General features: G+C 52.0%; 2 protein-coding genes across 2 annotated transcripts in view; one reads left to right on the top strand and one right to left on the bottom strand.

Annotated features, from left to right (window-relative positions):
* The first annotated feature begins 921 nt into the window (after positions 1 to 921).
* Positions 922 to 14,560, top strand: LOC132588280 (ATP synthase mitochondrial F1 complex assembly factor 2-like). The gene is made up of 5 exons (XM_060260642.1): positions 922 to 1,091; positions 3,081 to 3,161; positions 5,633 to 5,745; positions 8,794 to 8,909; positions 14,398 to 14,560. Exons 1-5 carry the CDS (start codon positions 922 to 924, stop codon positions 14,533 to 14,535), a joined length of 618 nt encoding a protein of 205 aa, XP_060116625.1. The 3' UTR covers positions 14,536 to 14,560.
* A 1,303-nt stretch (positions 14,561 to 15,863) lies between these two features.
* DRC3 (dynein regulatory complex subunit 3) overlaps positions 15,864 to 23,050 on the bottom strand; it is a 34,391-nt gene continuing 27,204 nt past the window's right edge. The window contains exons 9-12 of the mRNA XM_060260607.1: positions 21,794 to 21,864; positions 19,131 to 19,254; positions 18,875 to 19,006; positions 15,864 to 16,193 (exon numbers count right to left, since the gene is read on the bottom strand). Coding sequence (XP_060116590.1) covers positions 16,086 to 16,193; positions 18,875 to 19,006; positions 19,131 to 19,254; positions 21,794 to 21,864 — 435 coding nt within the window. The 3' untranslated portion in view covers positions 15,864 to 16,085. The remainder of the gene's footprint in view (positions 16,194 to 18,874; positions 19,007 to 19,130; positions 19,255 to 21,793; positions 21,865 to 23,050) is intronic.

Below are 23,050 nucleotides of genomic sequence, written 5' to 3'. Positions count from 1 at the left end.
AGAGCTCTGGCTGACCCAAGGCCATTCCAGCAGCTGCAAGTGGAGGAGCGGGGAATCAAACCCGGTTGTCCCAGATAAGAGAGCTCTGGCTGACCCAAGGCCATTCCAGCAGCTGCAAGTGGAGGAGCGGGGAATCAAACCCGGTTCTCCCAGATAAGAGAGCTCTGGCTGACCCAAGGCCATTCCAGCAGCTGCAAGTGGAGGAGCGGGGAATCAAACCCGGTTGTCCCAGATAAGAGAGCTCTGGCTGACCCAAGGCCATTCCAGCAGGTGCAAGTGGAGGAGCGGGGAATCAAACCCGGTTCTCCCCAGATAAGAGAGCTCTGGCTGACCCAAGGCCATTCCAGCAGGTACAAGTGGAGGAGGGGGAAATCAAACCCGGTTCTCCCAGATAAGAGAGCTCTGGCTGACCCAAGGCCATTCCAGCAGCTGCAAGTGGAGGAGTGGGGGAATCAAACCCGGTTCCTCCCAGATAAGAGAGCTCTGGCTGACCCAAGGCCATTCCATCAGGTGCAAGTGGAGGAGCGGGGAATCAAACCCGGTTCTCCCAGATAAGAGAGCTCTGGCTGACCCAAGGCCATTCCAGCAGCTGCAAGTGGAGGAGTGGGGAATCAAACTCGGTTCTCCCAGATAAGAGACCCATGGCTGACCCAAGGCCATTCCAGCAGCTGCAAGTGGAGGAGGTCCCCTCCGTCATCAGGACTAGCAGCCATTGGCAGACCCGTCCACCAATCCATCTAATCCGCTTCAAAAGGTGTTCATTCCTGTGGCCGCTGCCGCATCCTCCGGCAGGTCTATCCACAGCTTAATCGCTCTCTGCGATCGCTGAAGTCTTTCCAACAACCCTACGAGGGAGACCGGGTTGGTTTAACCCTCCGCCCCTATGTTTCAGAGAAGAGAGAAAATGCTTCCTTGCCGAGAATGAGATTCGGGTTGGGAACCTGGGGGGGGCTCTCCTCTTCTTGCGCTTGTAATGATTTCCTTGCTTTCCAGACAACGTTGTGTAACACGGCTCTGGACAACCCATCCCAGCGAAGCAAAGAGCAGCTCATCAGGGCAGCTGTGAAGTTCTTGGAGACAGACACCATCTGGTAGGGATGCTTCTGTGCATCGCGGGCCAGAGAATCTAGATGTCTCTTGAACTGGCATGCTTGAACCTCAGAAGAGCCGTGCTGGATCTGACCAGGGAGGGTCCACCTAGGCCAGCATCCCGGCTCACCCAGTGGCCAACCACTTCCTCTGGAGGGCCAACAACACGGCATGGAGGCCAAGGCTTTCCCCTGCTAAGAACCTCAGAAGAGCCCTGCTGGATCAGACAAGTGAGGGTCCATCTAGTCCAGCCTCCTGTTTCACACAGTGGCCAGCCAGTTCCTCTGGATGACCAACAGAAAGGCTGAGGCCTTCCCCTGAGAACATCAGAAGACACTGGCTGGGTCAGACCAGTGAGGGTCCATGTAGCCCAGCCTCCGTCTCACACAGTGGCCAGCCAGTTCCTCTGCAGGGTCAACAACAGGGCAGAGAGGCTGAGGCCTTCCCCTGAGAACAACATCAGAAGAGCCCTGCTGGATCAGACCAATGAGGGTCTCTCTAGCACAGCCTCCTGTCTCACACAGTGGCCAACCAGTTCCTCTGGATGGCCAACAACAGGGCAGAGAGGCTGAGGCCCTTCCCCTGAGAACAACATCAGAAGAGCCCTGCTGGATCAGACCAATGAGGGTCTCTCTAGCACAGCCTCCTGTCTCACACAGTGGCTAACCAGTTCCTCTGGATGGCCAACAACAGGGCAGAGAGGATGAGGCCTTCCCCTGAGAAGAATATCAGAAGAGACTGGCTGGGTCAGACCAGAGAGGGTCCATCTAGTCCAGCCTCCTGTCTCACACAGTGGCCAGCCAGTTCCTCTGGAGGGCCAACAACAGGGTAGAGAGGGCCGAGGCCTTCCCCTGAGAAGAACACCAGAAGAGCCCTGCTGGGTCAGACCAGGGAAGGTCCATCTAGTCCAGCCTCCTGTCTCACACAGTGGCTAACCAGTTCCTCTGGAGGGCCAACAACAGGGCAGAGAGGATGAGGCCTTCCCCTGAGAAGAATATCAGAAGAGACTGGCTGGGTCAGACCAGAGAGGGTCCATCTAATCTAGCATCCTGTCTCACACAGTGGCCAACCAGTTCCTCTAGAGAGCCAACAACAGGACACAGAGGCCAAGGCCTTCCCCTGAGAAGAATGTCAGAAGAGCCCTGCTGGGTCAGACCAGTGAGGGTCCCTCTAGTCCAGCATCCAGTCTCACATGGTGGCCAACCAACCCTGGCAGCAAATTCCACATTGTAGTCGCTCTCTGGGTAAAGTAATCTCACGAAGCTGCCGCACACTTAAAGTAGCATGTTGGATACTCAGACGAAACTGCTTTCTACCGAATCAGACCCTTGTTCCATCAAAGTCAGTATTTGTCTGCTCAGTCTGGCAGTGGCTGTTCCAGGTCTCTAGCTGAGGTCTTTCCCATCACCTCCTGCCTGGTCCTTTTAACTGGAGATGCCGGGGATTGAACCTGGGACCTTCTGCATGCCAAGCAGAGGCTCTGCCACTGAGCCAGGGCCTCAGGTCAAGGTCTTTCCCATCACCTCCTGCCTGGTCCTTTTAACTGGAGATGCTGGGGATTGAACCTGGGACCTTCTGCATGCCAAGCAGAGGCTCTGCCACTGAGCCAGGGCCTCAGGTCAAGGTCTTTCCCATCACCTCCTGCCTGGTCCTTTTAACTGGAGATGCCGGGGATTGAACTTGGGACGTTTTGCAGGCCATGCAGAGGCTCTGCCACTGAGCCAGGGTCTCAGGTCAAGGTCTTTCCATCATCTCCTGCCTGGTCCTTTTAACTGGAGATGCTGGGGATTGAACCTGGGACGTTCTGCAGGCCATGCAGAGGCTCTGCCACTGAGCTACAGCCCCTCCTATAGTAGGACAAAGCATGAAGCTTGGGGACAATCAGAGGGCAGAGGCAGAAAGAGAAAAACAGCAAAGATCTAGATGTTTGCGCGTGGCTGAGAAATCCAATGACTGGCTGTGCTTTCTTCTTGGGTTTTGGGGCGTCCCAGCTACCGGGTGGAGGAGCCGCCGGCGTTGGTGGAATTGCAGAAGAATGAATGGGATCCCGTCATTATGTGGGCGGAGAAAAGGTGAGCGTGCGCAGAGGGAAACGCCCCTCAAACTCAACCGGGCTTGGAGGCAGAAGCCGGCCTGCGATGTTGCCTCCTGGTTCTTGTGGGCCCACCCGGCCGAGAATGCCAGCAGCTCAAGACACAAAAGAGTTTGCACTTTCTTTGCGGAGAGGTGACAGGGAGCGGAGGGTGGCTAGGACAGAAGTTGTGCTGCAGAATTCCAGCTCTCCTAGTTAAGAGCCCTGTGGTGCAGAGTGGTAAAGCTGCAGTACTGCAGTCGGAGTCCTCTGCTCACGACCTGAGTTTGATCCCGGCGGAAGCTGGGTTCAGGTAGCCGGCTCCAGGTCGACTCAGCCTTCCATCGCAGCTTGCTGGGGGGAAAGCGTAGATAGCTGGGGAAGGCAAGGGCAAACCACCCCGTAAAATGTCTGCCATGAAAACGTGAAAGCAACGACACCCCAGAGTAGGAAACGACTGGTGCTTGCACAGGGGACCTTTCCTTTTTTCCCAGACCACCAGAATGCTGAAACTACCTTTCCTCTGGGTGTTGGAAACAAGGGTGTTGGGCTGCTTTGTTCCTGAATGTAGCTTTAGGGAGGTCTGAGATGTGATGAATCCTCCATGATCAGCAGAGGGAGATTTGATATGTGAACCCCTCCCCAGGTAGCTGACTCAGGTGGACTCAGCCTTCCATCCTTCCGAGGTCGGCCAAAGGAGTCCCCAGCTTGCTGGGGGGAAAGCGTAGATGACTGGGGAAGGCAATGGCAAACCACCCCGTAAAAAGCCTGCCATCAAAACGTGAAAGCGACGTCACCCCAGAGTCGGAAACGACTGGTGCTTGCGCAGGGGACCTTTCCTTCCCTTTGGCTGCCAGCTTTTCCGATCCAGCGGTCCCACACTGCTGATAGCTGAGGCATATTAATTGAAACTGGAGGCTTCCTTTGCTCTTAGGATAGAGCACGCGTATCGCCGCTTGCATCTTTATGCATCTGCCTTTGCCTTGCCGCCAAGTTCAGTAAATGCGGCTCCTATGAGAGCTATGAAACTAGGGGGGAGCGCCATGCTGCCCTCTTTAATGCCATCCCTCCTTCCAGTGGCTCCCTCGGCTCTTGTGCTCTAGGTCCACGGTGAAGGACTCACAAGCCTGCCTATTTCCCCCTCCTTCCAAGCTTCACGCAAGGCAGAAACGCTTAGCGCTCAGGGGCTGAGGTCCCAATGCTAAGCACTTGGAGTAAGCCTGCAGGAGCCACACAATATGTGTGAGAGCTGCATGTGGCCCCCAAGCGGCAGTTTGGCCACCCCTGGGTGATCAGAACGCCCTGATGGTTTCCATAGCAACGAGGAGGCAGTGTTACCCACAGCCAGCAGAAAAGAAGCTGGGGTAGAGCAGCAACTCATGCAGAGGGGCAGCAGGCAGCCCCTCTCGTGGGAGGGCGCTTTGGGATAACGCGCTTGCAAGCAATTTAATCGGGTTATTTGCCTCAGTGGGCTGACAGTGCCTCTTAGGAAGGAAAAAAGGGAAAGGTCCCCTGCGCAAGCACTGGTCGTTTCCGACTCTGGGGTGATTCTGCTTTCACAATGTTTTCACGGCAGACTTTTTACGGGGTGGTTTGCCATTGCCTTTCCCAGTCATCTACGCTTCCCCCCCAGCAAGCTGGGGAATCATTTTACCGACCTCAGAAGGATGGAAGGCTGAGTCTTCCGGCTACCTGAAACCAGGAGCCGGCTACCTGAAACCAGCTTCCGCTGGGATGGAACTCAGGTCGTGAGCAGAGCTTAGGACTGCAGTACTGCAGCTTTACCACTCTGCCCCACGGGGCTCTTACTCCTCTCAGGAAGGGCTGTTCTAATGCACTCATCTTCACAGGGCAGCTCTGGAAGACCCTTAGAAGTGCTGTGTTGCTGCTGGATCACTTTGGCTAGTTTCAGATCCTGGTACATCTACCCAGGAGTGTCGAACTCATTTGTTATGAGGGCTGGATCTGATATAAATGGGGCCATGTTGGGCCAGGACATGTGTGTACCTATTTAAGATTATGTAGCAGAGATATAAACTTTTTAAAGGACACAGACAAACACAGCTATAAAAAAACACACACCTTAAAATAAAACGTGCTTAAAACATTAGCCATTGTTGGTCTTAAAGGTGCTTTCTTTGTATTTCTCCCGTGGGCTCCAGGGAACTGGGCAAAGGAAACTCTGGCTCTTTCCCTCCCTCCCTCCCCAGGGGATCAGGAGCGGGAGGAGCCTCAACCAATGGAGAAAATAGAGGCTTTGCTCTGTAGCTCCTGTGCGATTGAGCAAGCCTGGCAAAGCAAGCTGTGATGCAGAAGGAAGCAAGAGAGAGGGAGAAGGAAGCAGACAAGAGGCAGTTGCTCAGGGGCCTGATAGGCGTCCTCCGTGGGCCTGATTTGGCCCCTGGGCCACATGTTCAATACACCTGGTCTAACCTGTGCCCTTTTTTATTCTCCCTCCCTGCCCCCAAACAGGTACGACGTAGTCATCGGCTCTTCAACGAGCATCTTGGGTCCCACCATCCCACAAAGTACAAAAGACACCTTCGTCAGTCACTTGGCATCATACAACACCTGGGCTTTGCACGGTACTGATGGGACAGTTTGGCAGCTTTTCCATAGTTGTTCCTCTAACCCACCTTGACGTTTCCCATTTTGGGTGGGTTTCGAGTCAAATCGGAAGCATCCTTCCTGAGGTCGAATGTCCCAAGTCAAAATCTCCCTGAGGTCAAACGTCCCATGGGGAGATGGATTGGGGGAAAGACTGAGGAAACTTGCTCCCCCCCCCCCCCCAGTCTAAACCGTTGTGTGTAACTTTTAGGGCCGCTTTTGGTTTTTCTTTTAAAAAGTATCTTTTTGACCCAAGAAGTTGCGCAAATGGATGGTGGAGGTCACCGTATGGCGTAGTGGTTAGACCAGGAGCGGCCAAGCTTGCTTAATGTTAGAGCCACGTGGAATAAATGTCAGATGCTTGAGAGCCGCAAGGCAGGGAAAAAAAAAATATGGGGAGGGAGGTGGAAAGAAAGAGGTTTTAAATGCATTCTCCAAGCCAGCCACCGGGGTAGTAGGGGTTTTGAGAGCCACACAACAGTTTGGCCACCCCTGGGTTAGACTGTCAGGGTAGGAGCAAGACCTGCCCCCCTGTGGAATCTCAGGCCGGTCTCTGTCTCAGCCTGTCCTACCTTGCTGACTTGTTGTAAGGATAAAATAGAGGAGGGGAGGGCTGTGTGCGCTGGCTTTGAAGTCCTGGGCGGGAGTTATGCTATCCCCCTGTTTTGTATTCACCTGAGTGTCACGATGCAGAAGACTGTCAAAACGTGTGGGAGGGGAGGCGCTTTCGTGAGAGACTGCCATCGCCTTCAGATAGCACAGGACTTGCTAGTCTTTAAGATGCCACCGACCTCTTGCTCTTTTCTCCTGCTGCAGACAGACCAATGTGGCTGCCTGTCGGTCGTCCCTCTAAGCCAGGGTTTCCCAAACTTTTCTTTCCCGTGACCTGGTTATTTTTACACTTCTCCTTCGTGACCCACTAAAATTTGAGGGTGGAGCCAGGAAACTTTGGGGGTGGAGCCTGGAGACAGGAATTATGGCATTTCCTGTGGTGTCAAGGGCCAAGTGATGTCCCTTCTGGGGCACACTGAACCAAAACTCCACCTTTTCCTGTGATGTCACTTCCAGAATGTCCACCAGTGGGGCCAGGGCACTAGGAGCCCTCCCACTGTTGCTTCCCCCCTCCCAGCACCAAGAATACGGACAGAGCATCACTTGCAGGGAAAGAAAGAAAGAAGGGGGGGCAAAGAAAGAAAAGCCTTCCTCGCCATCAGATGACCTCAGCCAGCAATAATTCTGCCCAGGGGTCGTTTGGTAGAGAAATATAGCTACTGGAATGCCCACTCCCCGCCACTCCCGGCTGAAAACACACACACCCTTCTTTACCGCCCAGGCCTCCAGGGGAAATCTCCCCAAAAGAACATATTGCAAGGCACATGAAAGCTCATACCTTGAAGAACACTTCATGGATCTAAAGTGCCAGTGGACGCCAGCTTTTCTCTCAAACAATGGGAGGGGGGAGAAGGAAGGAGAGGCAGCCCAGCTCCTCTGCACAACAGAGAGACGGGGGAAGGAAGGAAGCCAAACTGAGCTCAGACTTTGCAGCCTGTGTCAGTCTTCAAGGCTGGCTTTTCTCTGCACAACAGAGAGACGGGGGAAGGAAGGAAGCCAAATGGAGCGCAGGCTTTGCAGCCTGTGTCAGTCTTCAAGGCTAGCTTTTCTCTGCACAACAGAGAGACGGGGGAAGGAAGCCAAACTGAGCTCAGACTTTACAGCCTGTGTCAGTCTTCAAGACTAGCTTTTCTCTGCACAACAGAGAGACGGGGGAAGGAAGCCAAACTGAGCTCAGACTTTACAGCCTGTGTCAGTCTTCAAGACTAGCTTTTCTCTGCACAACAGAGACAGGGGAAGGAAGGAAGCCAAACTGAGCTCAGACTTTGCAGCCTGTGTCAGTCTTCAAGGCTAGCTTTTCTCTGCACAACAGAGAGATGGGGGAAGGAAGCCAAACTGAGCTCAGACTTTGCAGCCTGTGTCAGTCTTCAAGACTAGCTTTTCTCTGCACAACAGAGACAGGGGAAGGAAGGAAACCAAATGGAGCGCAGGCTTTGCAGCCTGTGTCAGTCTTCAAGGCTAGCTTTTCTCTGCACAACAGAGAGATGGGGGAAGGAAGGAAGCCAAATGGAGCGCAGGCTTTGCAGCCAGTGTCAGTCTTCAAGGCTGGCTTTTCTCTGCACAACAGAGAGACGGGGGAAGGAAGGAAGCCAAATGGAGCGCAGGCTTTGCAGCCTGTGTCAGTCTTCAAGGCTAGCTTTTCTCTGCACAACAGAGAGACGGGGGAAGGAAGGAAGCCAAATGGAGCGCAGGCTTTGCAGCCTGTGTCAGTCTTCAAGGCTAGCTTTTCTCTGCACAACAGTAAGACGGGGGAAGGAAGGAAGCCAAATGGAGCGCAGGCTTTGCAGCCTGTGTCAGTCTTCAAGGCTAGCTTTTCTCTGCACAATAGAGAGACGGGGGAAGGAAGGAAGGAAGCCAAATGGAGCGCAGTCTTTGCAGCCTGTCTCAGTCTTCAAGGCTAGCTTTTCTCTGCACAACAGAGAGATGGGGGAAGGAAGCAGAGCAGAGGTCATGCTTTGCTGGGGGCGGGGCTAGCTTTGCTGGGGGTGGGGCTAGCTTTTGCTTTTCTTGTGACCCGGTAGTGAGGCTTCCGTGGCCCGGTACCAGGTCACCACCCTGCAAATGGGAAACACTGCTCTAAGCCATAAGAATATAAGAATGTAAGAGAAGCCATGTTGGATCAGGCCATCAGGAGGTCCACCAGTGGGGCTGGAAGTTCTCCCACTGTGCCTCCCCCCCAAACTGAGTTAGTGTGACCAGCTCACAGTTTTTTAGCCTCCAGCTCGCACATTCTTGTCTTAGCTCAGGAAGAATGGCGCCGGAGCAAACAGATTTATGCGGCAGCTCACAGCCTTATTGGCAGTCGCTCACAAAGTGGAATTCTTGCTCCCAAGGCTCCACCGCTTAGAGGGTGCATCGCTGCCCATCTTGATCCGTCTCCTTCTGATTCGGGACCTTTCCCCTCCTCTCGCCAGGCATTGAATACGTGATCACCCAGCTGAAGTCGCTGATTCTCTCCATGGGCCTCCTGGATAAACAGCTGACGGTGGAGCAAGCTGTCCTGCTGTCCCGCCTCGAGGAAGAATACCAGGTGAAACCTCAGTTTGGGTTCTCACTTTGAGAGCCGGTTTGGTGTAGTAGTTTGATTCCCCACTCCTCCACTCGCAGCTGCTGGAATGGCCTTGGGTCAGCCAGAGCTCTCTTATCTGGGAGAACCGGGTTTGATTCCCCACTCCTCCACTTGCAGCTGCTGGAATGGCCTTGGGTCAGCCATAGCTCTCTTATCTGGGAGAACCGGGTTTGATTCCCCACTCCTCCACTTGCAGCTGCTGGAATGGCCTTGGGTCAGCCATAGCTCTCTTATCTGGGAGAACCAGGTTTGATTCCCCACTCTTCCACTTGCACCTGGTGGAATGGCCTTGGGTCAGCCAGTGCTCTTATCTGGGAGAACCAGGTTGGATTCCCCACTCCTCCACTTGCAGCTGCTGGAATGGCCTTGGGTCAGCCAGAGCTCTCTTATCTGGGGGAACCGGGTTTGATTCCCCACTCCTCCACTTGCAGCTGCTGGAATGGCCTTGGGTCAGCCATGGCTCTCTTATCTGGGAGAACCGGGTTTGATTCCCCACTCCTCCACTTGCAGCTGCTGGAATGGCCTTGGGTCAGCCATAGCTCTCTTATCTGGGAGAACCGGGTTTGATTCCCCACTCCTCCACTTGCAGCTGCTGGAATGGCCTTGGGTCAGCCAGACCTCTCTTATCTGGGAGAACCGGGTTTGATTCCCCACTCCTCCACTTGCAGCTGCTGGAATGGCCTTGGGTCAGCTATAGCTCTCTTATCTGGGAGAACCGGGTTTGATTCCCCACTCCTCCACTTGCAGCTGCTGGACTGTCAGCCATAGCTCTCTTATCTGGGAGAACCGGGTTTGATTCCCCACTCCTCCACTTGCAGCTGCTGGAATGGCCTTGGGTCAGCCATACCTCTCTTATCTGGGAGAACCGGGTTCAATTCCCCACTCCTCCACTTGCAGCTGCTGGAATGGCCTTGGGTCAGCCAGAGCTCTCTTATCTGGGAGAACCGGGTTTGATTCCCCACTCCTCCACTTGCACCTGCTAGAATGGCCTTGGGTCAGCCAGAGCTCTCTTATCTGGGAGAACCGGGTTTGATTCCCCACTCCTCCACTTGCAGCTGCTGGAATGGCCTTGGGTCAGCCAGAGCTCTCTTATCTGGGAGAACCGGGTTTGATTCCCCATTCCTCCACTTGCACCTGCTAGAATGGCCTTGGGTCAGCCAGAGCTCTCTTATCTGGGAGAACCGGGTTTGATTCCCCACTCCTCCACTTGCACCTGCTAGAATGGCCTTGGGTCAGCCAGAGCTCTCTTATCTGGGAGAACCGGGTTTGATTCCCCACTCCTCTACTTGCAGCTGCTGGAATGGCCTTGGGTCAGCCAGAGCTCTCTTATCTGGGAGAACCGGGTTTGATTCCCCACTCCTCCACTTGCAGCTGCTAGAATGGCCTTGGGTCAGCCAGAGCTCTCTTATCTGGGAGAACCGGGTTTGATTCCCCACTCCTCTACTTGCAGCTGCTGGAATGGCCTTGGGTCAGCCAGAGCTCTCTCATCTGGGAGAACCGGGTTTGATTCCCCACTCCTCCACTTGCAGCTGCTGGAATGTCAGCCATAGCTCTCTTATCTGGGAGAACCGGGTTTGATTCCCCACTCCTCCACTTGCAGCTGCTGGAATGGCCTTGGGTCAGCCATACCTCTCTTATCTGGGAGAACCGGGTTTGATTCCCCACTCCTCCACTTGCACCTGCTGGAATGGCCTTGGGTCAGCCAGTGCTCTTATCTGGGAGAACCAGGTTGGATTCCCCACTCCTCCACTTGCAGCTGCTGGAATGGCCTTGGGTCAGCCAGAGCTCTCTTATCTGGGGGAACCGGGTTTGATTCCCCACTCCTCCACTTGCAGCTGCTGGAATGGCCTTGGGTCAGCCATGGCTCTCTTATCTGGGAGAACCGGGTTTGATTCCCCACTCCTCCACTTGCAGCTGCTGGAATGGCCTTGGGTCAGCCAGAGCTCTCTTATCTGGGAGAACCGGGTTTGATTCCCCACTCCTCCACTTGCACCTGCTGGAATGGCCTTGGGTCAGCCAGAGCTCTCTTATCTGGGAGAACCGGGTTTGATTCCCCACTCCTCCACTTGCAGCTGCTGGAATGGCCTTGGGTCAGCTATAGCTCTCTTATCTGGGAAAACCGGGTTTGATTCCCCACTCCTCCACTTGCAGCTGCTGGAATGTCAGCCATAGCTCTCTTATCTGTGAGAACCGGGTTTGATTCCCCACTCCTCCACTTGCAGCTGCTGGAATGGCCTTGGGTCAGCCATACCTCTCTTATCTGGGAGAACCGGGTTCAATTCCCCACTCCTCCACTTGCAGCTGCTGGAATGGCCTTGGGTCAGCCAGAGCTCTCTTATCTGGGAGAACCGGGTTTGATTCCCCACTCCTCCACTTGCACCTGCTAGAATGGCCTTGGGTCAGCCAGAGCTCTCTTATCTGGGAGAACCGGGTTTGATTCCCCACTCCTCCACTTGCAGCTGCTGGAATGGCCTTGGGTCAGCCAGAGCTCTCTTATCTGGGAGAACCGGGTTTGATTCCCCACTCCTCCACTTGCAGCTGCTGGAATGGCCTTGGGTCAGCCAGAGCTCTCTTATCTGGGAGAACCGGGTTTGATTCCCCACTCCTCCACTTGCACCTGCTAGAATGCCCTTGGGTCAGCCAGAGCTCTCTTATCTGGGAGAACCGGGTTTGATTCCCCACTCCTCCACTTGCACCTGCTAGAATGGCCTTGGGTCAGCCAGAGCTCTCTTATCTGGGAGAACCGGGTTTGATTCCCCACTGCTCCACTTGCAGCTGCTGGAATGGCCTTGGGTCAGCCAGAGCTCTCTTATCTGGGAGAACCGGGTTTGATTCCCCACTCCTCCACTTGCACCTGCTAGAATGGCTTTGGGTCAGCCAGAGCTCTCTTATCTGGGAGAACCGGGTTTGATTCCCCACTCCTCTACTTGCAGCTGCTGGAATGGCCTTGGGTCAGCCAGAGCTCTCTCATCTGGGAGAACCGGGTTTGATTCCCCACTCCTCCACTTGCAGCTGCTGGAATGTCAGCCATAGCTCTCTTATCTAGGAGAACCGGGTTTGATTCCCCACTCCTCCACTTGCAGCTGCTGGAATGGCCTTGGGTCAGCCATACCTCTCTTATCTGGGAGAACCGGGTTCAATTCCCCACTCCTCCACTTGCAGCTGCTGGAATGGCCTTGGGTCAGCCAGAGCTCTCTTATCTGGGAGAACCGGGTTCGATTCCCCACTCCTCCACTTGCAGCTGCTGGAATGGCCTTGGGTCAGCCATAGCTCTCTTATCTGGGAGATCTGGGTTTGATTCCCCACTCCTCCACTTGCAACTGCTGGAATGGCCTTGGGTCAGCCATAGCTCTCTTATCTGGGAGAACCGGGTTTGATTCCCCACTCCTCCACTTGCAGCTGCTGGAATGGCCTTGGGTCAGCCGAAGCTCTTGTAGGAATTGTCCTTGAAAGGGCAGCTTCTGTCAGAGCGCTCTGAGCCCCACCCACCTCACAGGGTGTCTGTTGTGGGGAGAGAAGATAAAAAGATTGTGAGCCACTCTGAGTCTTTGATTCCGAGAGACGGGCAGGGTATAAATCTGCAGTCGTCTTCTTCTGCCTAGCAAGCAGGCGGCAGAAGCTCCCCCCTCCATTTACAGACCCCCATGGGGTGCAGGACAGGGACCCAGCTGGAGGCAGCCTGCGGCAGCCGAAATTCCGACACTGCCCTCCCCCTCAGAAAAAATGTCTTCCAGGAAACTGGTCCCTGGTGCTAAAATGGTTGGGAACTGCTTTTGTAGCAGATTAAAGCAGGTGACTGACAAGAGCATCCCTTGGCCTGTACAGTGTTCGAATCCTGCTTTGTTTGGGCAGCCTCGGCCATGGCGCCTTGGTTCTTCTGTCTGTGCACTGGATGATGACATCCCTCAGGTTTTTCTCCCCAAACGCTGGAATGGTAAAATGGTAACGCTGGAATTCTAAACCGAGGCAACCGACATTCCGTGGCAAACAGTTGAAGTTCTCTGTGTGCGCAGGCACTGCAAATGAAAACAGTATTTGCATGCCTTGCCTTATCTCGAATAGTTCAGATTGCTTCTGCCCTCTTGGAGTGGGTTATAAAATATGCAGATTATTTACCTGTTTTGCACGATTGACACACCTTCAGCCAGCCGAGGGAGGAGGAAAATGACTTTCTCTTATCTACTTAAAAAACCTCCCCTTTGGGGGTTAATAATTCTCCCCTTTTTGGGTTTCTGCTTCCACGGTTTTAAGTTCATCGTCCCAGGAAATGAGGCCAGCACCTTTGCTTTTGTCCCAACAGGAAAGCTAGACAGGCAAGTAATGAAAACACCACGTGATATGAAACTAAATCACTCAAAATATGCAAAAATTTGTACGTATTGCAACATGCTTGTGTGTTACAAAAAGCAGGGGTCATTTTGTAGAAAAATAGGTGGTGGAGCTCATCCAGGGATTGCTATGAAGCTGCACCTACTATTCAATGGGCAAGGAGGTGGAACTCTCAGGAGGAGGAACTCTCAGCTGTGCTCCTGTGAGCTCCTGCTGAATCTGAGGCCTGACAAAAAAGCATACCCAGTATACAGTATGTATAGCAATCACCACATAGGCAAGTTCTTACAGTGTCTCTTGAATCGTTATTATTGATGCGTAAAGTCCAATTTAGTATTGAAACACATAAGAACGTTGCAATACGCATGACTTTTTGTATATTGTGAGTAACTGAGTTTCATATCCCATGGCGTTTTCCTTGTTCGTCTTGGATAACATCACTGTGTGCCTTTCTTTAGTTTTGTCCAGCAGGAAAGCTGGTATTTTCAGGATCCCAGCTTCTGTGCATGCTATTTTTTTCGCTAGTGGTAGGGTTGCTGTTGAATAGGCGCATCCCTCTACCATAAGATGATACTGGATTTATATCCTGCCCACTCTGAATCTCAGAGTCTCAGAGCGGCTCACAATCTCCTTTACCTTCCTCATCCGCAACAAACACCCTGTGAGGTGGGTGGGGCTGAGAGAGCTCTGAGAAGCCGCGCTTTCAAGGACAACTCTTGCAAGAGCTCTGGCTGACCCAAGGCCCTTCCAGCAGCTGCAAGTGGAGGAGTGGGGAATCAAGCCCGGTTCTCCCAGATAAGAGAGCTCTGGCTGACCCAAGGCTATTCCAGCAGCTGCAAGTGGAGGAGTGGGGAATCAAACCCGGTTCTCCCAGATAAGAGAGCTCTGACTGACCCAAGGCCCTTCCAGCAGGTGCAAGTGGAGGAGTGGGGAATCAAACCCGGTTCTCCCAGATAAGAGAGCTCTGGCTGACCCAAGGCCATTCCAGCAGGTGCAAGTGGAGGAGTGGGGAATCAAACCCGGTTCTCCCAGATAAGAGAGCTCTGACTGACCCAAGGCCCTTCCAGAAAGGCGAGAGGAAGGATGATGCCCCATTTGTCCGTTTCTCTCTCTCCCGCAGATCCGGCGCTGGGGGAGCGTGGAGTGGGCCCACGACTACGACGCCTACGAGCTGCGCGCCCGCACGGCCGCCGCCACCCTGTTTGTTCACCTGTGCTCGGAGAGTTCCACCGTCAAGCACAAGCTGATGCAGGACTGAGGCGGGGGTGGGGGGGAGAGGCGGAGAAGGGACTCCGGTCAGAAGGATAGCTGGGGCTGAATGACCGATGCAGACGGACTCCTGGCACCGCCGGAACGCCACGGCCTACCGAGATCTCAGGGCTGCCAGTGCCCCGTAGCCTAGCCTCGGATCTCCTCATGGGCCTCACCTTGTCTCCAGCAGCCTTGGTTTGCGGGCCGAGGGTGTTCCAAGAATCGGGGCCTTCTTCGCGGACCTTTCCTCAGCCCCCCTGTGAGCCGTGGAGCCTGCCTCGGTTTGGGAAACGGAGGGCAATTCTGAGTTTTCTCGGGAACCAGACTGGGTCACCTGCCCTACCCAGGGACGGTTTCGGGGTATCAGAACGCACGGGCACTCAGTTGTAGCCGAATCTGGGTTCTCTGAAGCCTTTGGAGACTTGCTGTTGGCTGAAAGTTCTCTCCCCCCTCCCCTCCCCTCCCGACCCCCTGCAAATAGGACCTACCCTGGCTCCACCGCAGGTCCCTGAAGCCTGCTCAGATGTTCTTGCAGCCCAGCAACAATGACTCCGATTCCCCCCCAAATTGGATTAAATGCTGCTGTCGGCCGCAGTGCACATTGCGTTTATACGTTTTAATGAAAGCTTTGCAATGGATTGGTTCCAGTGCCAGAACTTTGCACCGACAGGGCTTCGCATTGCATCCCCAAAGAGTGGCTGTGACCTCTCGGTTACCTACAGACTTACAGCCAGCGTGAGCCGCTTGGAGGGGTTTGTCTTCGAACGCAGCGCTTCCTATTCCTCACGGTGCCCCTTTTCTTGTGTGTGAAGAAGTGCAGTGGGGGGGGGAGTGGAGTCCCTGTGGGCATTTAAATGGCTTTCTTTCTTTCTTTCTTTCTCTCTCTTTCTTTCTTTCTCTCTCTCTTTCTTTCTTTCTCTCTCTCTTTCCTTCTTTCTTTCTCTCTCTCTCTCTTTCTTTCTTTCTTTCTTTTTCTTTCTTTCTCTTTCTCTCTCTTTCTTTCTTTCTTTCTTTCTCTCTCTTTCTTTCTTTCTCTCTCTCTCTTTCTTTCTCTCTCTTTCTCTTTCTTTCTTTCTCTCTTTCTTTCTTTCTCTCTTTCTTTCTTTCTTTCTCTTTCTTTCTCTTTCTCTCTTTCTTTCTTTCTTTCTTTCTCTCTCTCTTTCTTTCTCTCTCTCTTTCTTTCTCTCTTTCTTTCTTTCTTTCTCTCTCTTTCTTTCTCTCTCTTTCTCTTTCTTTCTTTCTTTCTTTCTTTCTTTCTTTCTTTCTTTCTTTCTTTCGCACAGTACCCACTTCACCTGAGAGCTGTGGTCACTCTCAAATTTCCACACAGGCTGTTTTTTAATTATTATTTTTAAATGTATTAATTTTGTTCATTAAAAGCTTTGGGGGTTCTCTCCTGCCTCCTTCCATTGGGCGAAGTCTCTCCTTTCTTCAGGGGAGGAGTGTTTTTCAGGCGGTTGTGAAATAAGGCCTTCCAGCTTGTTCCTTTGCCAGCTACTGGAGGGCGCTGTCTCCGAAACCAGGGAAGCGGCGGTTAACGGCATCGTCGGGAGCCAGCTACACCTCGAGGTAATCCATGGTTTCCAGCTCGCTGTGGAGGTGATCAATGAACTGGTTGATCTCCTTCACGCGGTTGCGGTTTCTCGTCACCTCGCTTTTGTGAACCTGCAGGGAAGGAAACCAAGCATGGGTTGGTGGCTCCGACCTGGTTTTTATTTATTTTATTGTATTTTAAGAACATAAGAACGTAAGAGAAGCCAGGTTGGATCAGGCCAGTGACCCATCCAGTCCAACACTCTGTGTCACATAAGAACATAAGAGAAGCCCTGTTGGATCAGGCCAATGGCCCATCCAGTCCAACATTCTGTGTCACATAAGAACATAAGAGAAGCCATGTTGGATCAGGCCAATGGCCCATCCAGTCCAACACTCTGTGTCACATAAGAACATAAGAGAAGCCCTGTTGGATCAGGCCAATGGCCCATCCAGTCCAACACTCTGTGTCACACAGTGGCAAAAAATTTTATACATACACACACACTGTGGCTAACAGCCACTGATGGACCTCTGCTCCATATTTTTATCTAAACCCCTCTTGAAGGTGGCCATGCTTGTGGCCGCCACCACCTCCTGTGGCAGTGAATTCCACATGTTAATCACCCTTTGGGTGAAGAAGTACTTCCTTTTATCCGTTTTAACCCGGCTGCTCAGCAATTTCATCGAATGCCCACGAGTTCTTGTATTGCGAGAAAGGGAGAAAAGTACTTCTTTCTCTACTTTCTCCATCCCATGCATTATCTTGTAAACCTCTCTCATGTCACCCCGCAGTCGACATTTCTCCAAGCTAAAGAGTCCCAAGCGTTTCAGCCTTTCTTCATAGGGAAAGTGTTCCAGCCCTTTAATCATTCTAGTTGCCCTTTTCTAGTTTGCCTATTTTATTTTAGGTCACTTATAGTCCGCCCGATCCCAAGGAGGGCTCAGGGCGGATAGCAACATTCTAAAAACAAGATGAACTGTTAAAACTTGTGAATAAAATAAAAGGCAGTTCGATCGTAGGCAGTTTTTGACGGAGGCTCAGTTGGCACATGTTGTAGAGCCTAGGAATCAGTTGGCACGTGTTGTATGGACTATGAATCAGTCCTACGTTCTAAGAATCAGACACAGCAAAGGTAATTTGTATATTATGGCAAAGGTGGTACTACAGCATAGGGTCAGCCAATGGAGTAGAATCCCCAATAGTGTATTTTATGTTATCAGCTTCAAGAGGGGATTTGGGATCAACATCTGGAGCAGAGGTCCATCAGTGGCTATTAGCCACAGCGTATTGTTGGAACTCTCTGTCTGGGGCAGTGATGCTCTGTATTCTAGGTGCTTGGGGTGGGGGGGACAGTGGGAGGGCTTCTAGTGTCCCGGCCCCACTGGTGGACCTCCTGATGGCACCTGGTTTTTTGGGGGGTGTGCGGGGTGGCACGATAGAGGTTTACAAGATTATGCATGGGATAGAGAAGGTAGAGAAAGTACTTTTCTCCCTTTCTCACAATATGAGAGTTTGTGGACATTCAATTAAATTGCTGAGCAGTTGGGTTAGACTGGATAAAAGGAAACCTTCACCCAAAGGGTGATTAACACATGGAATTCACTGCAACAGGAGGTGGTGGCAGCTGCAAGCATAGCCAGCTTCAAGAGGGGATTGGATCAACATATGGAGCAGAGGTCCATCAGTGGCTACTAGCCACAGCGTTTTGTTGGAACTCTCTGTCTGGGGCAAGTGATGCTCTGACTTCTTGATGCTTGGGAAGGGGCAACAGTGGGAGGGCTTCTAGTGTCCTGGCCCCACTGGTGGACCTCCTGATGGCACCTGGGTTTTGGCCACTGTGTGACACAGAGTGTTGGACTGGATGGGCCACTGGCCTGATCCAACATGGCTTCTCTTGTGTTCTTATGTTTTGTCCTCAGCCTGTTTGAAGGTGCTCCTGAGGCCCCCAAAGGTCAGCCGTTTGGGGGAGGGGGTCCTCCTTCCAGGGTCGAAATCCCTCTGTCGGTGGCCAACTCACCCACTGTTTTCAAAGCAATGGGTGTTCTCATGGCCAATAGCCTTCAGAGAGAACCCTTGTGCTGAAGAAGAAGACTGCAGATTTATACCCTGCCCTTCTCTCTGAATCAGAGACTCAGAGCAGCTTACAATCTCCTGTATCTTCTCCCCCCACAACAGACACCCTGTGAAGTAGGTAGGGCTGAGAGAGCTCTCCCAGAAGCTGCCCTTTCAATGACAACTCTGCAAGAGAGAACTATGGCTGACCCAAGGCCACTCCAGCAGCTGCAAGTGGAGGAGTGGGGAATCAGACCCAGTTCTCCCAGATAATAAGATGACATTGGATTTATATCCCGCCCTCCACTCCAAAGCTCAGAGTCTCAGAGCGGCTCACAATCTCCTATATCTTCTCCCCCCACAACAGACACCCTGTGAAGTAGGTAGGGCTGAGAGAGCTCTCCCAGAAGCTGCCCTTTCAAGGACAACCTCTGCAAGAGAGAACTATGGCTGACCCAAGGCCATCCCAGCAGCTGCAAGTGGAGGAGTGGGGAATCAAACCCGGTTCTCCCAGATAAGAGAACTATGAGTGACCCAAGGCCATTCCAGCAGGTGCAAGTGGAGGAGTGGGGAATCAAACCCAGTTCTCCCAGATAAGAGAGCTGTGGCTGACCCAAGGCCATTCCAGCAGGTGCAAGTGGAGGAGTGGGGAATCAAACCCGGTTCTCCCAGGTAAGAGTCCGCAGACTTAACAACTACTCCAAACTGGCTGTCACCGACTGGCTTTCCACCAAACTGTGCTGCTGGCCTGACTTACTGACTGTATCAGGACGGAAGCCCAGCTGTTGGCCTTGGTGATGATCTCGTCTTCCCGGTTGTCGATCTTCAGAAGGTGGATGTCATGTGAGGCGTTGACGGCGTTGACGATGGTGTCCTTGTCCACAAAGAGCTGGGGAGGGCAAGCCGGGAGAGGAAGCACAGATTTCATTCAGGACAAAAGCAAATGTCGCTCTCTGAGGATTTTGCCAGGAGAGCGGGGGTGGGGGGGGAGAGAGAAGGAGGGAGGGTCTCACCAGCCGAACTTCATCTGGCAAGTCTTCCTCAAACTCGCTTTTTACAAGTTTCTCCAACGTGTTGATGGATATTTCGAGAAGCTTCTCGTGGTGGTGGTTCTCAAGATCCCGGCACTGCGCCATCGTATGGGGAACAGTTAAGAAACCAACAAGAAAAATGGAGGAAGCCCAGGAAGACGGGTTTCATCCATGGACTCAGTTTGGCACACACCATGACTCGGGGGAGGGGGGGGGAAGCCTTGGCATAACGGAGGCCTTGGCACAAACCAAGATAGAGGCAAAGGGCTCCATGAAGTCCACAACAATGGAGGCCTTGGCACAAACCAAGATAGAGGCAAAGGGCTCCATGAAGTCCACAACAATGGAGGCCTTGGCACAAACCAAGATAGCGGCAAAGGGCTCTATGAAGTCCACAACAATGGAGGCCTTGGCACAAACCAAGATAGAGGCAAAGGGCTCTATGAAGTCAACAACAATGGAGGCCTTGGCACAAACTAAGATAGAGGCAAAGGGCTCCGTGAATTCCACAACAATGGAGGCCTTGGCACAAACCAAGATAGAGGCAAAGGGCTCTATGAAGTCCACAACAATGGAGGCCTTGGCACAAACCAAGACAGAGGCAAAGGGCTCCGTGAAGTCCACAACAATGGAGGCCTTGGCACAAACCAAGATAGAGGCAAAGGGCTCCGTGAAGTCCACAACAATGGAGGCCTTGGCACAAACCAAGATTGAAGGAAAGGGCTCTGTTAAGTCCACAACAATGGAGGCCTTGGCACAAACCAAGATAGAGGCAAAGGGCTCCGTGAAGTCAAGAACAATAGAGGCCTTGGCACAAACCAAGATAGAGGCAAAGGGCTCCATGAAGTCCACAACAATGGAGGCCTTGGCACAAACTAAGATAGAGGCAAAGGGCTCCGTGAAGTCCACAACAATGGAGGCCTTGGCACAAACCAAGATAGAGGCAAAGGGCTCTGTGAAGTCCACAACAATGGAGGCCTTGGCACAAACCAAGATAGAGGCAAAGGGCTCTATGAAGTCAACAACAATGGAGGCCTTGGCAGAGCACCCTCTGATACGCTGTAGTTTGGCCAGGGCTGCTGCAACACTCCCCAGCACTGTCTTTTTGCTGTCTCTCTCTGCCTTCCTCTGCATTTGTTATCTCCTGGGGTCTCTGAACTGAACAGGAAAGCTACTTTTAACAACACCGACGTAAGCACTGGGTGACCTTGGGCCAGTCACACAGCCTCAGCCTGACTCTACCTCACAGGGTTGTTTTGAGACTAAAATAGAGGAGAGGGTCCCTATTGGGGAGGAAGGTGTGGCATAAATGAGGAATATAAATAAAATTAATAGCTTGAAGTACAGCTAGCCCCCACTCTCTATAAAACTCTGCCCAATATCAGCCCATTTTTATTTATTTCCAAGAAACACCTCTAATATGGGTGTGGATCTTTCAAGGAGGAAAGATCTAGTAACCTGCAAGCCGGGCACTCTCGTTTTTTGTCTTTCTAGAGCAGGGGTGTCAAACATGTGGCCCGACGGCCAAATCAGGCCCTTGGAGGGCTCCTATCAGGCCCCTGAGCAACTGGCTGTCATCTGTTTCCTTCTTCCTCTTGCTTCCTTCTGCATCACAGCCTGCTTTGCCAGGCGTGCTCAATCATACAGGAGCTACAGAGCGAAGCCTCTTTTTCTCCATTGCCTGAGGCTCCTCTCTTGGGAAGGAAGGGGGGGGGTAGAGCTTCCTTTACCAGGCTGTCTCAATTGCACAGCAGAGCTACTGAGCCAAGCCTCTCTTTATCTATTGGCTGAGGATCCTCCCCCTCCTGGGGAAGGAAGGAAAGAGCCAGAGCTTCCTTTGCCCAGTTCCCTGGATCCCATGGGAGAGATACAAAGAAAGCACCTTTAAGACCAACGAGTGCTAATGTTTTAAGCATGTTTTAAGGTTTTTTTTAAATGTTTAACTGTGTTTGTCTGTGTCCTTTATAAATTTTACATTTCTGCTGCCTAATCCATACCATACCATACCAAACCTTTAATGGCATAATAGATTCAAATAAAAATACACAGAATATAACAATTTAAACATTGGAGATAAAATCAAAATAAAACCGAGCTTACAGATGCATTCAAACATGGTCAGAATTAAATTTAAGGATGTCAGCCAGAAATTTTGCCACAGCCTCACTAACCACCTCCTCAGTATCACTCAATAAATAATAACAGGGTGGAAGAATAGACAAATTTGGGGAAAAAGAAAGCTTGCCAAATAAATCTTTACGGAGGTTATGGTAAAAAGAACAATCAAGCAATATATGCTGGATTGAGTCAGGGGTATTCGCTCCACAGCAGCAAAGTCTGTCGGCTAAAGGGACTCGCTGATATCTCCCTTGTAAAACTTTGGAGGGAAACGCTCCAATGCTGCCTAATCCTAAATAGGCACACCCACGGCCCAGCCCGATCTGGTCTGGTCCGACTATGGCAGATTCAGCCTTATAACAAATGAATTTGACACCCCTGTTCTAAAGACTCTTCCTTTGCCCCCACCTGTATATATAAACACACACTCTGAACCTCCACGAATAGAGGAGAGAACCTTGGAAATCTCAAATGATTTGAGCAGCTCTTATCTGAAGCAGGCCCGCTCTTTGGCCCTGGAAGGATATAGCCCTTGCTCGTTTTCTATGAAGGTGGAGACCAGGTCAGAAATGTTCCGTTCGAAATCTTTTATGACTTCCTGTGCAGGAAAGAAAAAGACAAACTAAGGAGACACGCATCTACCGGAGCTAAGCTCACGGAAATGAAATCTGCTCTTCGACACCGGGAGGAATTTTATTCCCATCGTTATTTACTGCCTGATCATTGTTTCTTTGAGATAATATACCAGATTGGGGAAGACAGTGTTAGATGAGTACAGGGGTGGAATTCTAGCAAGAGCTCCTTTGCGTATTAGGCCACGCCCCCTGATGTAGCCAATCCTCCAAGAGCTGACAAAAAAGAGCCTTGTAAGCTCTTGGAGGATTGGCTACATCAGGGGTGCGTGGCCTAATATGCAAAGAAACTCCTGCTGGAATTCCACCCCTGGATGAGTAGCTGTGTTAATATGCAGTAAAAGAGCAAGATTTTCCAGTAGGGCCTTAAAGACCAGGAAGATTTTCCAGGGTATATGTTTTCAGGAGTCAAAGCTCATTTAATCAGGTATTTGAAAAAGGGGGATGGTTATCTAATGAAGGAAGCCTTGACATTCAAGCTCGCCAGGACAGCCTAGTCCAGGGGTGTCAAACGTTACGCCAAAGGCCCTGATCAGGCCCCCAGAGGGCTCCTATCAGGCCCCTGAGCGATTGGTGTCATCCGCTTCCTTCTATCTTTTGCTTCCTTCTGCATCACAGCTTGCTTTGCCAGGCTTGCTCAATCACACAGGAGCTACAGAGCGAAACCTCTATTTTCTCCACCGGCTGAGGCTCCTCCCTTGGGGAGGAAGGGGGGAGGGAGAGCTCACTTTGCCAGGCTCTCTGAATGGCACAGCAGAGCTACTAAGCCAAGTCTCTCTTCCTTCTGTTGGCTGAGGCTCCCCCCCCCACCAGTCCCCTGTGGAAGGAAGGAAAGAGCCAGAGCTTCCTTTGCCCCGTTCCCTGGATCCCATGGGAGAAATACAAAGGAAGCACTTTTAAGATCAACGAGTGCTAATGTTTTAAGTCTTTTTTTTTTTTTAAACACCTGAATTGTGTTTGTCCGTGTCCTTTATAAGGTTTATATCTCTGCTAACTAATCTTAAATAGGCACACACCTGGCCCAACCTGACAATGTCTCAATTATGTCAGATCCGGTCCTCATAAGAAAGAAGTTCGACACCCCTGGTCTAGTATTTAAGGTGCTTCTGGGTTCAATCTTGCTTTCGGGCTGGGGAAGTGGGCAACTGCAGT

The sequence above is a fragment of the Heteronotia binoei genome, chromosome 20 (genome assembly GCF_032191835.1).
Source record: "Heteronotia binoei isolate CCM8104 ecotype False Entrance Well chromosome 20, APGP_CSIRO_Hbin_v1, whole genome shotgun sequence".
NCBI classification, from domain to species: Eukaryota; Metazoa; Chordata; class Lepidosauria; order Squamata; family Gekkonidae; genus Heteronotia; species Heteronotia binoei.
Note: the sequence above shows the minus strand (reverse complement) of the source record. Positions and strands in the feature narration are given on the sequence as shown.

Bases quoted from the DNA above. Each gene is read 5' to 3' on its own strand.
- LOC132588280 (XM_060260642.1), top strand. From the start codon at position 922: ATGAGATTCGGGTTGGGAACCTGGGGGGGGCTCTCCTCTTCTTGCGCT. The intron at 1,092-3,080 runs GTAGGGATGCTT...GGGGCGTCCCAG, and splicing joins TTGGAGACAGACACCATCTG to CTACCGGGTGGAGGAGCCGC. The intron at 3,162-5,632 runs GTGAGCGTGCGC...GCCCCCAAACAG, and splicing joins ATTATGTGGGCGGAGAAAAG to GTACGACGTAGTCATCGGCT.